The sequence below is a fragment of the Cetorhinus maximus genome, chromosome 12, assembly GCF_964194155.1.
Source record: "Cetorhinus maximus chromosome 12, sCetMax3.hap1.1, whole genome shotgun sequence".
Classification (NCBI taxonomy): domain Eukaryota; kingdom Metazoa; phylum Chordata; class Chondrichthyes; order Lamniformes; family Cetorhinidae; genus Cetorhinus; species Cetorhinus maximus.
In genome coordinates, this window is record NC_135890.1 from 5890207 (window position 1) to 5907277 (window position 17071).

At 42.1% G+C, this 17071-nt stretch overlaps 1 protein-coding gene across 1 annotated transcript in view; it reads right to left on the reverse strand.

Moving 5' to 3' along the window:
• The window catches only part of mcm10 (minichromosome maintenance 10 replication initiation factor), a 60185-nt gene that overhangs the window by 21093 nt on the left and 22021 nt on the right, over nucleotides 1-17071 (reverse strand). The window contains exons 11-15 of the mRNA XM_078552941.1: nucleotides 15890-15987; nucleotides 14266-14382; nucleotides 12444-12570; nucleotides 11314-11542; nucleotides 5794-5938 (exon numbers count right to left, since the gene is read on the reverse strand). Of these exons, the coding sequence (XP_078409067.1) occupies nucleotides 5794-5938; nucleotides 11314-11542; nucleotides 12444-12570; nucleotides 14266-14382; nucleotides 15890-15987 (716 nt within the window). The remainder of the gene's footprint in view (nucleotides 1-5793; nucleotides 5939-11313; nucleotides 11543-12443; nucleotides 12571-14265; nucleotides 14383-15889; nucleotides 15988-17071) is intronic.

Here is a 17071-nt window from a genome sequence, read left to right on the forward strand (position 1 = left end):
TAATGCACTATAGCAAATTTTTACAGATAAACAGTTTGGGGAAGTAGTTCCAACAATACACTAGGGTGAAGAATCGTAATTTGAATGCACTGTGCTGCACTTCAATAAAAACAGCCCAGAAAACAAAAAGGATCTCAACTATTTGTGAGAAACAAATAGGAAACCCAGCTGCTGTGGAAACTATAATCTCCATCACACGCGTCAGGGAGATGTTTCTCTTTTCAATTTGGAAGCTACATTAGAATTTCTCGGAGCATAAGGAGCACATTAATAAGAAGATTCAGGTAAAAGGGGGGGGATATCAACAAACAACTGCTGGGCTAGCAGCGAAAACATAAATTTACACTAGCTTACAGTCATAAAATTAACTTCTGTACAAAGGTAAATATTGTTTATTTATCTTAGCATTTCTTTCACTAATACAGCATATGCTAGAATGCTCAGCCCTTGCTTGGAGTAGAAGTGTGACCTTTCAATGTAGCTACCTACAAGATGATAAATGGGGGGAAAATGGAAATTCCAAGCAGGATAGTACTCCACACATCTGTGAATATCATAGCACTGGACTCTTTATGAAAAATAGAAGATGGCAGATATTGTGATTAATTGCTTTTATAAATGCTTGCCTGTCATTGCATTTAGTATCTCAAGACAATAAACAAACTCTGATCACCTCTACGACCAGCAGGATTCCTGCAGCCTCGGGGCAAGCCAATGGCTATTGTGAAGACCCTGCGACACTGGAATTGAAAACAAACATTGACCTGGTGGCAGAGATGGGAAATGGGAAAGTTCAATGACCCTCTAGTTAGAGGGAACCCTTAAGTAATATTTACTTCAGTGGTTTCTTCCTTCAGTAAGAGTATGGTGGTGTTGATGTGGCTCCGTATTTGAGGTTAGCAATGTTATACATGCGGCCTGCCACCACGGCCTCTCGCAAAACTGATGTGGTATGGACAAGGCCAAAAAAAACTAGAACAGCCTTATTTTTTTCACTTTCTCTCTACCCCCAAAATGCTGAATGATTTGAAAAAAATAATCAGTATTTCTCCTTACTTCTGGTATTGTCTTTCTGTATTTCAATATTTGCTACTTTCCAACACATTTTAGGATTACACAATGGACAATGATATTTAAGTGCAGATCCATATTGTGTAAAAATACAAATTTGGTTTTCAGATCTATCCTGTTGATGTTTGTCCAAAGCCAGAAGAAATGCCTACAGGTTCACTTCTATTAAGGTAGCAGCTAGGTCTTTGGTATTTATTCAAATCACTAAAAGAATAGACAACATTACCTAGTTTATACAGTTTTTTTCACCCTATGAATGTAAAGCATTCTTCACATCCAGCAGCACAGGTAAATTTGCAATGGGTAGAATCACAAGAGTACCATTAATAGATTTACAATGTTATCCTATCTCTGTAATCTCCTTCAAAGCCACGATCCTCAAATATCTGTGCTCCTCTAATTCTGGTCTCTTGTGCATTCTCAATTATAACTCAGCCACCATTGGTGGGCCATGCCTTCAGTTGCCTGGGTCCCAAGCTCTGGAATTTCCCTCCTAACACCTCTCTAGCCTCACTTTTCTCGCTTCTTAAAAATCTGCCACTTTGAGCAAGCTTTTGGTCACCTGACTTAATATCTTCTTATGTGGCTGTGTCATATCTTGTTATATAATGCTCCCTAATGCTTTACAATAGCACCTTGGAACGTTTTATATAGCACTATTAAGGTACTGAAAAAAGGTGTTGGTCTGTATTTTCGCAACAATGGAGAGCCTCTCTGTCATTGCGAAAATGGCCAATGAGCCTGAAAATAAAAGTCCTGCCTCCGAAGACAGCACTTGCCATTTTTGTGGGGGTAGGAATGGGGTCAAGTCGTGCTTTGTACATGCACGTTTTCTGGAGGCAGCTGCCCTTAAAAATCAGCAGCTGCCTCCACTCAGGTGTGATTTTGGTGTGAGTGCTGTAGGAAGACCGATGTGCACAGATTAGAACTGGTAGGAACAAGTCTGAGCTTTGTGGATTTATTTGGGTAGCCAGGTACCCTTTTGGAGAGGTAAGGTTCCCCTTTGGATATGGTCCTGGAATACATATGGGGGAGGTGAGGTGTCCTTTGGGATTGTTAACATTAGGCATGAATATGTGTAAAAAGTTTATAAACTCATTGGAACTGCCATAAACAAAAACAACTGCCTGAAGTGTCAACTTGAACTGTCAGAGGTATTAATGTTGGAATCCTGTTACAGTGAAGTGCATCTGCGCTTAGTTTGTAAGCGAGAGCAGCTATTATTAATTGGGGAAAGATTAGGGAATTATTCCTAAGTATATGAATACTGGTTTATACTGGTGTCAGGGGACGAAAAGGTGAGTCTCCGGCTGTTGCTCTGTCGTTTTCTGAATAAACCTGTGTTGAGGAAAGACTGGCTTCAGATTTGTCCTTTACTCTAAGCATGAACAGTAGCTTTAGCAAAAAGGAGCTGTCAAGCTGCAAGGCATTTAAAACTCCTGCCTTTAACTCTTTGAGAAAACTGTCTGAACTGGCAAAAAAACGACTGCTTGCTATTTCACGCTGTCTGTTGACATAAGCCAAAGGGCTACCATTATTGGTTTAGTGTTGCATGACTGATTTCACAACTATCCATTATCACAGGCCTGCCATTTTACAGTTTGATTAACACCTCCGAGTGGTGATGGACTCTTTGAAGTGGGACTTTGAAATCCAAGGCTTGTTTTTATAAGGGATTATGCAATCGAATGAAATGCTTGTTGTTATAAGGGATAATGTAGTTGAAGGAATGCAAATATCATAAATGCTTTTTATTAATGTGACTTTTTTTAATAGTCTGCAACAGGCATTTGGAACTTTATTTAATTCAGCAAAGGTCCTAAGGTCTTCCCATGGTAGATACTGGGTGAGTTGGCATGGTAGGTGCAAGGGCAAAGGGTGGGGGTTAGGGAAACATGGAGGGTATGAGTGGCCATGAGGGTGGGTGGAAAGGCGTGAGATGGCATGGGGAGTGTATGGTGGGTGAGGGAGTGTATGGTGGGTGAGGGGGTTATTAATTAAAAAAAAATTTGATTCAGCGCTGGTACATCAAGGCAGGCTTCCTCCCAGCATACTTCTGCACCTGGCATCTTCCGCACTCATTCTAGGTTATCTGGCCCAACTGCCAGCGAACTCTACCACCCCAGAACAAAAATCTGACCTTCTGGGCCACTTTCTCCCAGGTAAGGTATGCGGAGCCAGGAAATATCCCAACTCTGCGCTCCCAACCAGGGAATGAAAACTCAGGCCGCTGTGTTGTTGTTGTGGTTGAATGATGAGGCAAATAATTATAATGATGCAATAGTAACACTCCAGAGGTTTTGTTTCTAAAACTATATACAAAATCTACAGCAAAAGCTGGATGGGCTGAGATGACTCTTATGTGGCTGTTTGAACCATTCTGATTTGAGCATCAGGACTTTGAATGACTGGCAGGAACATGGATTTAGCAGGTTGCAGTCAAAACAATAATGGTTAGGAAAAGCATTTTGACAAGGATTGTGCTTTATCTCTAGGGGAATAGCTTATTATTGCAGGAACTTTTCTTGTAATCCTAAATCAGTTTTCCCTTTTAGTGGCCCTTTAATTTATTTTAGAGTTGCAGTGTTTGTTCTCGCCCAGTCTATTTAATACATAAGGAAACTATCAGCAGATAATCTGCTCGTCCAGTAACAATTCATTAGTCTCCGATTACCAGATGCTTGTTTCTTTAACAATTCTGCGCCATTGCTGCTGGCTACATTTACTGATATGTGGGAACAATACAGCTCAAAATCTCATCTGGCTGTTGTTTACTGTAACCAACTAATAACTGCTCTCTGGCAACATGATTGTAGCAAGAAACATTGAGATCAATTTTGGGCTGAAAAAAAGACCCGTTAAAATGTATGAATAAGGTAAGGTGAATACAAATTTGCAGGAAAGGGGTCAATACGTTTTAAAAATATTCATTCATGGGATGTGGGCTTCACTGGCTGTGCCAACAATTATTGCCCATCCCTACTTGCCCTTGAGCAGGTGGTGGTGAGCTGCCTTCTTGAACTGCTGCAGTCCATGTGGTACACCCACAGTGCTGTTAGGAAGGGAGTTCCAGGATTTTGACCCAGCGACAGTGAAGGAATGGCGATTTATTTCCAAGTCAGGAAGGTGAGTGACATGTAGGGGAACTTCCACGTGCTGGTGTTCCCATCTATCGGCTGCCCTGGTCCTTCTAGATGGTAATGGTTGAGGGTTTGTAAGGTGCTGTTGAAGGAGCCTTGGTGAATTCCTGCAGTGCATCTTGTAGATGGTACACACTGCTGCTACTGTGCGTCAGTGGTGGAGGGAGTGAATGTTTGTGGATGTGGTGCCAATCAAGCAGGCTGCTTTGTCCTGGACAGTGTCAAGCTTCTTGAGTGTTGTGGATGAACTGCACTCATTCAGGTAATTGGAGAGTATTCCATTACACTCCTGACTTGTGCCTTGTGGACAGGTTTTGGGGAGTCAGGAGGTGAGTTACTTGTCGCACGATTCCTAGCCTCTGGCCTGCTCTTGTAGCCACAGTATTTATATGGCTAGTACAGTTCAGTTTATGGTCAATGGTAACCCCCAGGATGTTGACAGCAGGGGATTCAGTGATGGTAATGCTATTGAAAGTCATGGGGCAATGGTTAGATTCTCTCTTGTTAGAGATGGTCATTGCCTATTTACTATAGAGATATAGCTTATAAACTAACTAGGCTACATATATAAAGCACAGATTCTTCGTGTACTCAGATGATCCCCTGCCTCTACAGAGACTACTAACACATGAAGTGGGACCATTTGAGCAAGAAATCATGCCCAAGGCAAATTGATGCCTTCAGGAAGGGAGGGGTGTGAATTGAAGGCCAATCCTCAATTTAAGACAGTGAGTTTACGTTTGATTATGAGTCATTGACTACATGAGCAAGCAGAGCAGAAGCTGTTATCTTCTCTCTGCTCCAAACCCTCACACCTTGAAATTAGTTCAGAATCATACAGCATTGAAGGGGACCATTTAAAAAAAAACTTTATTCTTTTGTGGAGTGTGGGCATTGCTTGTAAGGCCAGCATTTGTTGCGCATCCAGAATTGTCCTTGAATTGAGTGGCTTGTAGGGCATTTCAGAAGGCAGTTAAGAGTCAACCATGTTGTTGTGGGTCTGCAGTCACATCTCGGGCAGACTGGGTAAGGGAAGCAGATTTCCTTTCCTAAAGGACACGAGTGACCAGCTGGGTTTTTAAGAACAATCAATGATAGATGTCATGGTCACCATTACTAAAACTAGCTTTATATTCCAGATTTATTAATTAAATTTAAATTCAACCAACCAGACGCCGTAGTGAGATTTGAACCCACGTCCCCAGGGTGACATTACTACTACACCACCGTCTCCCTTTTGGGGCCCATCAGGAGGCCCATAAATACTTGTGCCTGCTTTTTCTAAGAGCGATCTTATGAGTTCCACTCTTTCCTTGTAGCCCTGCAAAATATTTCCATTAACTTCCTTTGAAAGCCAGTTCCATCAATAACACCTGGCAATTTCAAGAATGCTCTCTTTTGAAAAAGCTGGTTTAAAAAAAAGTAAAGTTAGAGTGAAAATCTTAAATGTTGGAAAAACTTCAGGAGCCTATAAAACAAAAGAACTTTGTTATATTTTTCTTTTTGAACTGGAGAATGTTTCAAAAAGAAACCACTGAGTAGCTCACATCAGCATAATGGATGTCCCTCAGCTGCAACTCACCATGTGTGGAAGAAAGATTTTTCTCTATACGCTCCAGCACCTTTGCAGGCATCTCCCCTGTGTCGGGAAGTTTCCTCTTCACACTGTTGGGGTCCTCCTTTGCTAGAATTGCACCCTTTTTCCGTAGTTTGATAATGGCAGCCATCTGGAAAATGTCATAGATCAGAATCCAGCCACATTCCCTGCTTGTTGTAATGATTATAATGTAATTGAAAATTCAAAACAGGATTTGTAGCCAACCATTTGCACTGACAGGTCGATAAACAGATGGCACAGATGTAAGATAATTGAGAAAAGAAAAAGAGGTGGGTCAATTTTTTTCCTAATTTATTTTTTTAAGAAGTGCGTTATGATGCTCTGGGGTGTACTGCAGGAAAGGGTGGTGGAAACAGATTCAATAGCATCTTTCAAAAGGGAATTAGACGCATATTTGAAAAGCAAGTCAGGAGTCAATGGGAATTAGGGAGAAAACTCTCCGCTGGTTGGAGTCATACCTAGCACAAAGGAAGATGGCTGTGCTTGCTGGAGGTCAATCTGTCAGTCTCAGGACATCACTGCAGGAGCTCCTCAGGATATTGTCTTAGGCCCAATCATCTTCAGCTGTTTCATCAATGACCTTCCCTCTATCATAAGGTCAGAGGTAGGGATGTTCGCTGATGACTGCACAATGTTCAGCACCATTAGCAACTTCTTAGATGCTGATGCAGTCTGTGTCCAAATGCAACAAGGCCTAGACAACATTCAGGCTTGGGCTGATAAGTGGCAGGTAACATTCACGCCAGCAATGATTATATCCAACATTAAGAGAATCCAACCATCTCCCCATGACATTCAGTGGCATTACCATTGCTGAATCCCCCACTGCCAGCATCCTGGGAGTTACCACGGACTAGAAATTGAACAGGGCTAGCCATATAAATACTGTGGCTACAAGAACAGGCCAGAGGCTGGGAATCCTGCAGCAGGTAACTCACCTCCTGATTCTCCCAAAGCCTGTCCACCATCTACAAGGCACAAGTCAGGAGTGTGATGGAATACTCTCCATTGCCTGTATGAATGTAGTTCTAACAAGACTCAAGAAGCTTGACACCATCCAGGACAAAGCAGCCCGCTTGATTGGCAACTCACCAAGGCTCCTAGGACAGCACCTTCCAAACCCGTGACCTCTATCACATAGAAGAACAAGGGCAGCAGATGCATGGGAACACCACCAACTGCAAAATCCCCTCCAAGGCATGCACCACCCTGACTTGGAAATATATTGCTGTTCCTTGACTGTCGCTGGATCAAAATCCTGGTACTCCCTCCCTAACAGCACTGTGGGTGTACCTACACCACATGGACTGCAGCGGTTCAAGAAGGCAGCTCACCACCACCTTTTCAAGGGCAACTAGGGATGGGCAATAAAAGTACTTGCCTAGTCAGCAAGGCTCATGTCCCATGAAAGAATATAAAAAAAAGAAAACGTTTGCAGAGCTATGGGAAAGAGTAGGACTAATATGATAGCTCTTTGAAAAAGACAGCACAAGTATGACAGGCCCCAAAAGGGAGACAGTGGTGCAATGGTAATGTCACCTTGGGGACATAGGTTTCAAATTCTATCACAGCAGCTGGTGGAATTTTTAAAAAATTCATTCATGGGATGTGGGCTTCGCTGGCTGGGTCAGCATTTATTGCCCATCCTTAGCTGCCCTTGAGAAGGTGGTGGTGAGCTGCCTTCTTGAACCGCTGCAGTCCATGTGGTGTAGGTACACCCACAGTACTATCGGGAAGGGAGTTCCAGGATTTTGATCCAATGACAGTGAAGGAACAGTGATATATTTCCAAGTCAGGATGGTAAGTGACTTGGAGACGAACTTCCAGGCGGTGGTGTTCCCATCTATCTGCTGCCCTTGTCCTTCTAGGTGATAGTGGTTGTCGGTTTGTAAGGTGCTGTCGAAGGAGCCTTGGTGAATTCCTGCAGTGCATCTTGTAAATGGTACACACTGCTGCTACTATGCATCGGTGGTGGAGGGGGTGAACGTTTGTGGATGTGGTGCCAATCAAGCAGGCTGCTTTGTCCTGGACGGTGTCAAGCTTCTTGAGTGTTGTGAGAGCTGCACTCATCCAGGTAAGTGGGGGGTATTCCATCACATTCCTGACGTGCCTTGTAGATTGTGGACTGGCTTTGGGGAGTCAGGAGGTGAGTTACTCGTTGCACGATTCCTAGCCTCTGACCTGCTCTTATGGCCACAGTATTTACATGGCTAGTCAGTTCAGTTTCTGGTCAATGGTAACCCCGATGATGTAGATAGTGGGCCAGTGAACATCAAGGGGCAATGGTTGGAGATGGTCATTGCCTGACACTTGTGTGGCGCGAATGTTACTTGCCACTTGTCAACCCAAGCCTGGATATTGTCCAGGACTTGCTCCATTTGGACATGGACTGCTTCGTTATCTGAGGAGTCATGAATGGTGCTGAACATTGTGCAATCCTCAGCAAACATCCCCACTTCCGACCTTATGTTGGAAGGAAGGTCATTGGTGAAGCAGGTGACAATGATTGGGTCTAGGACACTACCCTGAGGAACTCCTGCAGTGATGTCCTGGAGCAGAGATGATTGACCTCCAGCAACCATCTTCCTTTGTGCTCGGTATGACTCCAACCAGCAGAGAGTTTCCCCCCGGATTCCCATTGAATCCAGTTTTGCTAGGGCTCTTTGATGCCACACTCTGTTAAATGCTGCCTTGATATCAAGAGCAGTCACTCTCATCTCACCTCGGGAGTTCAGCTCTTTTGTCCATGTTTGAACCAAGGCTGTAATGAGGTCAGGAGAACCCAAACTGGGCATCAGTGAGCGGGTTATTGCTAAGCAACTGCCGCTTGATAGCACTGTTGATGACCCCTTCCATTACTTTACTGATCGAGAGTATAGTGGTGGGGCAGTAACTGGCCAGGTTGGATTAGTCCTGCTTTTTGTGTACAGGACATACCTGGGCAATTTTCCACATAGCCAGGTAGATGCCATTGTTGTAGCTGTACTGAAAATAAATCTGTAATATATAACTAGTTTTAGTAATGGTGACCATGACAACTATCATGCATTGTTGTACAAACAATCTGGTTCACTAACGTCCTTTATATGCCCCACTAACCTGGTCTGGCTTACATGTGACTCCAGACCCACAGCAATGTAGTTGACTCTTTACTTCCCTCTGAAATGGCCTAACAAGCTACTCAGTTCAAGAGCAATTAGGGATGGGGAACAAATGCTGACCTTGCCAGCGATGCCCACGTCCCATGAAAGAATGAAGAATTTTTTTTTTGAAAAATGGCCTCCTTCTATGCTGTATGATTCTGAACTAATTTCGAGGTAAGGGTGTAGGGCATGGAGAAGATAAGAGCTACTGTTTCTGCTTGCTCAAGTAGGCAATGACTCACAATCAATCGTAAACTCACTGGCTTAAATTGAGGGTTGGCCTTGAATTCGCATTCCTCTCTTACTGAACGCATCAATTTGCCTTGGATAGGGCATCACTTTTTTTTTATTCAACCATGGGATGTGGGCTTCCCTTGGTGGGCTAGCATTTATTGCTCATCCTTAGTTGCCCTTGAGAAGGGGGTGGTGAGCTGGTGAGCTGCCTTCTTGAACCGCTGCAGTCCATGTGGTGTAGGTATACTCACAGTGCTGTTTGGAAGGGAGTTCCAGGGTTTTGACCCAGTGACAGTGAAGGAACGGCGATATATTTCCAAGTCAGGAAAGTGAGTGACTTGAAGGGGAACTTCCAGGTACCGTTCCCATCTATCTGCTGCCCTTGTCCTTCTAGATGGTAGTGGTCGTGGGTTTGGAAGGTGCTGTTGAAGGAGTATTGGTGAATTGCTGCAATGCATCTTGTAGATGATACACACTGCTACTGTGCGTCTGTGGTGGAGGGAGTGAATGTTTGTGGATGTGGTGCCAAGCAAGTGGGCTGCTTTGTCCTGGATGGTGTCAAGCTTTTTGAGTGTTGTGGGATCTGTGTTAGTAGCCTTTGTAGAGGCAGGGGATCATCACAGCTAACCCCAATCCCATTCCTCCCTGTTGTCCACGCCATATCCAGAAAGAGCTATTGGATAAGTATCAGGAACAGGCTTCTTGGCGAATTTTCCCATCCAGGGGCTTTATGACCAATTACACCAGATGAGATCAGCTAATTTAAATTTCACAAGAACAGGATTAAACTGGGTCCATCATAGTCTGTCTCAGTTTGAAATGACCAAATATTTCATTTGGGGAACCTCCAATGTTTACGCATTTCAGTTTGACTCATATTTAACAAAAGTCAGAGAAATTAGTTTGCGAGATGAAGCATTTTTGGACAGGGAGAGAAGGGCAGGGGGAAAGAGAGAGAGATATGGGGTGTCTTAAGTTAGTCTTCCAGTTAGCCAGTCATGTGCTAATAATGGTCGTGGCACAAAGGAGTGTGTAATCCAAATTACTTCGGAGAAAAAGTAAACTTCTCACCAAAGCAGTATACGTAACCATTTTGATCTTTACTGCCAAAAAATTAACTAACTGCAAATTGCCATTTTCTAAATTGAAACTAGATTAAGATTGTCATTCATTTCTAATAAAAATATATATTTTTCAAAAGTAATTATGACAATAACTTTCAGCAATGTTTGCTTACTTCAACATGTCAATAGTGGGAGTAATATATTTCTGAATAGTTGCTTAGCAGTACAGAACTTAGTATTGCTGAAAAATGAGACATGCTGTCAAAGCTTTTCATCTTGCACTCGTCAGGACTGACGCAAGAATACCAAATTTCAAAGGGAACAACAATTTATCTATCACTGGCCCTTTATCCAGCTCTACTTGTCCCATCCCCCGTTAAACCAGCTTATATTTCACCTCTCTTCTATTTTTCCTTGGTTCTGTTGAAGAGTCATATGGGCTGAAATGTTAACTGTGTTCCTCTCCGCAGATGCTGTCAGACCTGCTGAGTTTTTCCAGGTATTTTTATTTTTGTTTTGGTTAACAATTTATACTGCATGGGAAGAGGCTGCTGATTGGTTGGCAAGTAGATTCTGATTGGTAGAAATGTTGCCACGGAGAATGCACCAGGGAACAAATAACTGCCAAGCTTTTGTTTAAATTCAAACCAGGCCATTCGACTCTGATTGGTCAAGGCCTTGCCATGGAGGATGTTAACTCATAGGGCAGAATTGTCGGGCAGGTGGGCCCGACCCACCTTCCTGAAAATTTAAATGGGGCGGGGTGACATCATTTTACGCGTCGGCGAGTGGACCCCGCCCCCTGCTCGCCAACAGCAAAATTCTGCCCATAATGTTAAACTAAATTAAATGTTAAGCAGTTAACTGTTCCCTGGTGCATTTTCCATGGGAAGTCAGTACCCTTTCCTCATGCTGTGTAAATTGTTGTTCCCTTTGAGATCTGGTGTTCTTGCATCTGTCCTGATGAGCGCAAGACAAAAAAACTTCGGCATGTCTCTTTTTCTCAGCAATCCATTTGAATGTACAAGAATGGCAGAATTTACCTTCTTGGGATTTGCATCAGGGGTCAGTTTTGGTGCTGAAGGTGGTGATGTATCAAAAAGCAGGATATCCTCCCCTTCAGCAAAGCCTCTGCCCAGTTTAGGTGTCTGTGGTGTTGTCATTAATTTTTGTTCCTTGGGAAATTCTGCTCCAACCCAGGGTGATGAGTGAGAGGACAATCCTCCAGCCCCATATGTGTGACTGCTGCTTCCACTTGGGCTCTGCATAAACCTGCAGGAATAAGTTTTGTTATCACAGTAAAACTTGTTATATTCCTGATAGCCAGCTGTGAAGGAAAAATCCAAAGCCAGTCTTTACGTGGGATTTATTCACAGAGTGAAACATTACAGGTACATATCTCCTTACACTACTTAGCTCTTGTGTCAAGGAGGCTGAGGGGAGACTTGATAGAGGTACTCAAGATCTTGAGGAGTACGGACAGGGTAAACAGTGAGAAACTTCCCACTCAAGGGAACATCAAGAACTAGAGGGCACAGATTCAAAATAATTGGCAAAAGGAGTAAAAGTGATGTGAAGAAATTTTTTTCACCCAGAGGGTGGTTGGACTCTAGGACAAACTTCCTGAGAGGGTGGTGAAGGTGGGTTCGATCGAGGTATTCAAAAGGGAATTGCATTGCTATCTGACAAGAATGTGCAAGGTTATGGAGGATAAGGCAGGGGAGCAGGACGAGGTAGAATGCTCTTTCAGAGAGCCATGTGCAGACTCAATGGGCTGAATGGCCTCCTTCTGCATTGTAAAGACTCTGTGATTCAGTAAGTGGCTCTTTATATGTGCTCAAAAAACCATCCAATCAATGTCCTCCACCTTATGTACTTAACTTCAATTGATACAATTATCAAAACTAACAGCTAGCTGTGTTTGGCACTGTACAATATTAGTTAGTTAATGCAATAATCCATCACAGTCACACATAAACAATAAAATATCACTAAAAATGCCTGCTTTGCATCTAAAATCATTACATTTCACTTATACGTGTTGAAATTCTTGAATTTACCATAAATTCACTGTGAAGCTTTATTTTCAATTTGATAGTCAAGAACAACAATGTAGTTAACAAATAAATGTATAATTTATATTCCCATTCTGACCACTGACCTGTCAACATACCTTTTTTGTAACTCTTCTGCTCTCTTCTTACGTGATTCCAACATTTTATGTTTTTGCTGCTTTAATAGTTCAGAAGCAGGTATAGAGAGGATGGAAGGTCCTGGCTGTGCATTGTTAGCTGGTCCACCTGAAAAATCACGCAACAATGAATGACAACTTGCCTAATAGGTCTGTACCGATTGTTTGAAGTCTTCTGAATCTAATAGTCCACTGGTATAAACACATTAATGTACCTATTGTCATGACTGCAGCCAAGAATTACTTATGGGCACACAACTTTTTAAGGAAGGCATGTGTGTTTTTAAAGAAATACAAGCAAGGACACTGAGCAAAAGATGGCTAATAATGTAAAGTGACCACTTTCTGGGAAATCCCTACATGGATTATACTGGCAGACCTGTCCTGAGAGAACATGGAACGTTGCACCTGAAAAAGTGTCACGGCCTTCTTCAAGCAGAGACACTTAAAAGGGAGATAGGAAAGATGCAAAAGACTGAACTTTAATCACCTGTGGTTGCAGAGACAAAAGACTGATTACCACAACTCAGCAGTCATCTAAAATCCATCTCCTATTGGTTCATATCTCAGAATGTGTGAAATGGTCGGAGATCAAACAAAAACAGATTCTGGGCGCAAGACATGGCTTTTTTCCCTTACAGGAATACACAGGGAAAAATGGGTTAAAAAGCTAGCTGCAGAGTAGTGCAGTGTGCACGAGGCAGCAACAAGAAAACCAATTGCAGATAAAGTCTCTCTCTCTCTCTGTTGCTGGAGGCAAAGCAGCAGAAGCTACAATCAGAAAGTAATTAGGACAGCTTCTTCAGCTATCCCACAGAACCGAGTGTCTCCAAAACCACAGCAAAACTGCCAAAGTCAGCTCTACCGGAATCATCCAACTTAACAGCTGCAATGTTTCGCCATCTACGCCTCACGGACGAGCCAAAGACTTCTTAACTTTTATTTGGGCTCTTAACTTCTCATTTCTGATCTGTGTGTGTGTGTGTGTGTTGCGTTTTTAAATTCTTCTTGCGTTTTTAGTAATAAACTTTATCTTTGACTCGAGAAAGCCTGTTCAAATTGGCTCCTTCTAAAAAAACATACATTTGTACTGGGAAAAGGTATCCACGAGGAAAGGGATCCCTTTTAAATTAACTTTGTTGTGACCAACCGAGAGGGTTGAATAAAGAAGGGGAGCCAGCTCATTCCTCCTCACCCAGGAGCATATCGCAACTGGGCTCCCTTTCGGGAAATTAACAAATTGGGGGAACTTGCCTCGGGACCGATCGTAACAACATCTTGATAAAATTCAGGTTAAACCATTCCCAAAAGTCTGCTACCTGTATCCTAACTTGCACCAGTTTTCCCATCAGCCCTGTGCTTGTTGACCTATACTGTCTCCCCATTGAGCAATGCCTTGATTTTAAAATTCTCATATACGTTTTAATGGAATAATCATATGTTTTTAGATCAGAAATTCCAGAGTGTATGTGTGAAGTGCACAAAGAATTGATTTCACTAGTTAATAGTGAAATAAACATAAAGTTATACCAAAAGAACTAGTTTGCCTGAGAATGGGACCCATCCACACACAAATATGGAAATTTGGAATTGGAAATCAGACCACGAAAACACAGTTCCAGGACAGAGGGAAAACTCACTTTTTTTCTGCCTTTCACTACTGGAAATTCAATGGCATTAGTAGTGAAATGCAAATTTAAAAAATGTCTTTATACCATTATTCTCATTTACTGGATTATTGATTGCCGAACTTGTAGGACAAAAAACAGTTTGATTTAAAAAAGAGTACAAGTGGCAAGCTGACCTTTCATAGGCGCCTTGTTTAAGTGTTTCTTGAGGTTACGAGCTCCAAATGTAGGCATTTCCATTAAATCCTTAAAATCTTCTGAGCAGCCTGTGAACTCCTTCCCATTTCCTAATGCTGGAATTCCACACAAAATCAATTCAGATATATTACTTTCCATTTGGAACATTATAAAACACTTTAATGTTCAGTGTTATTTTAGACTTTGAAAAAAGTAAACCAATAGATTGAAATATACTTGCATTGTGGTTGTAATGTTGGCACAAAGCACTTTGGCTTCATTCACATTAGGGGGTGTAGTACAAATGTAACTTAAATCTAGAGGTAACGTCATAGAAACAAAGAAACTAGGACCAGGGGTAGGCCATTTGGACCTTCGAGCCTGCTCCGCCATTCAATATGGCCACGGCCCATCCTCTATCTCAATGCCATATTCCCGCTTTCTCTCCATACCTTGATGCCCCTAATATCCAAAAAATTATCAATTTCTTTTCTGAATATACTCAGTGACCCAGCCTCCACAGCCTTCTGTGGTAGAGAATTACACAGGTTGACCCCCCCTCTTTCCTCATTTCAGTCCTAAATGGCTTGCCCAATATCCTAAGACTGTGGCCCCTGGTTCTAGACTCCCCAACCAGGGGAAACATCCTCCCTGCATCTAGTCTGTCTAGCCTGTTAGAATATTATATGTTTCAATCAGATTACTTCAATGGGTACTGAATAGAAGAGAGCAAAAGAAGATGGAATCTATTTTGCCCAAAGATAATTGCATTCTCAGTCTCATTCTTGGTTTCATCTAGCCTTTTGTTGAGCGACTCAGCATATTAGCCTTGATTAAATTTGGGTTCTGATGTCTTTGGCTATGGTGGGTGATGAGTGTCATTGACAAGGGTAATGTTTTTTCCTTCTAGACCACCCTTTTCCTCAGTTGACTTACTGGAGTACAGGAATTGTAGACACTTTTCTTAAGGAACATGCGCACTGATGTACAACACAAGCTATGTATCTGTACTACATTTTTAAAAATTTGACATCTCCTGCAAACACAATTTTTCTGGTTAGAGAGGATTTTTGATAAAAACAAACTATTTGTTCTCAGAATGTAGGTGACCTTGGCAAGGCTGCATTTATTGTCCCAATTTGCACACAGCAAGCTCCAACAAATGTAAATGGGATAATGACCAGATGATTTTTTTTTTTGTGATGTTGATGAAGGATAAATACTGGCCAGGACACTGGAGAGCACTCCCTTGCTCTTCTTCAAAATAGTGCCAGGGATCTTTTACATCCACGTGAGAGGGCAGGCAGGTCATCGGTTTGACATCTCATCCGAAAAATAGCACTTAGTTGCTTTGAAAAGGGGTAGTGGACCTTCTCCTTGAGCTGACCCATTCCTTGTAATGATTATGATGCTCCCAAGATAAAGTTAGGACATGGCGTTTCCAGAAGACTGGTTTTGTCGCTCAAAAGGAGATCATCTCCTCTTGGACAATAGCCACTTTCTGCAGCTTATTCTCCCTCTCTATTTTTGGAAAGTGTACATTCGGTTCGCCTCTTCCCAGAGTACTATTGCCCCATTATGTTCCTTCTTTGCACCACAAAAAGCAATTCTATCTCATATTACCAATTTTCTTCTTAGTTTCTCTAACAATATCATCTGCGCCTTTCACCACCATGTACGTCAGGGTCTTCTGAACACTCTTGTTAGGACCTGCTGCTTTACTGTGAAAGCAAAAGCAAAAATCAACTGTAAAAATTGTCAGTTATCAACTGGAGAATAAAACCATAAAGAACAATTCTGGCCTTTAAAGGCGGCATTTAATTTTGCGCTCTCGTCAGCTAAAGATTTTCTCTTCATCATTCATTTGTCTACAAACAAACCAAAAAAGAGCAAAAAAGAAATGGTTGGTCTTTATCTATTGGCTTCAGCTGTTTCAGCTGCAAGCAGGAAACATTCGTTGTTAATGATGTAATGACGGCTCCCAAAATGACCTAGTGGTAAATACACCTCCTAAAGGTTATGGACTGGAGAGGCCGGAGGATCTCAATTTTAATTCCTATGCTGAGATAGCTGCTAACAGTTAGAGAAACATTTGGGGCGTTACAATTTGCTTCAGCATCCTTCGGCTGCAAAGGGCTTCCCCTCTTGATCGTTGTTCACTGGACACTTCGTGGGCAGCACCCATGCAGATATGCAGCTAAGCCATGATGGCTTCCAATATTGAACAGCCACTCACCATCAAGGCTCACACGAGAATATGCATCACATCTTCAGCTCAGAAAAATGCAATCTTTTCCCTGCTTGATTCTCACGTTGAGAAACTTAAAGCTTGAGAAGTGAACTTCTGTGTCACATACTATGCTCCTATGATATGTTCCTATTTTACAACACATAATGAATGGAATCCTGACATCAGTATTGCATACATTATGATTTGTTTGCAAGAATAGAACAACTGATTATTCATCTCATTTGCTTTTTAGGAGTTTTTAAAATAAAGAAAAGATTTGATACAGCCCAATTACCTTAGTTATTTCATATTCTATATTTGAGATCGTAGAATTAGAAGGCACACAGTTACAATTTGTAGCCACTGTACTCAGATAAATACTATGTATAATTTTTCCCTCTTGGAACAGTGACATGAATAAGTAATGGGTCTGGATAGTTCACAGTCCTTTGAAAGAAAACTCACTAATTTTCTAACTGAAGAAGATATTTCCAGCTACAAAGAGTATGCTGTCATTTACCAACAACCATGAGGATTTACTGGGGATTCAATGGTCTCATGCAAATTTTCCAGTC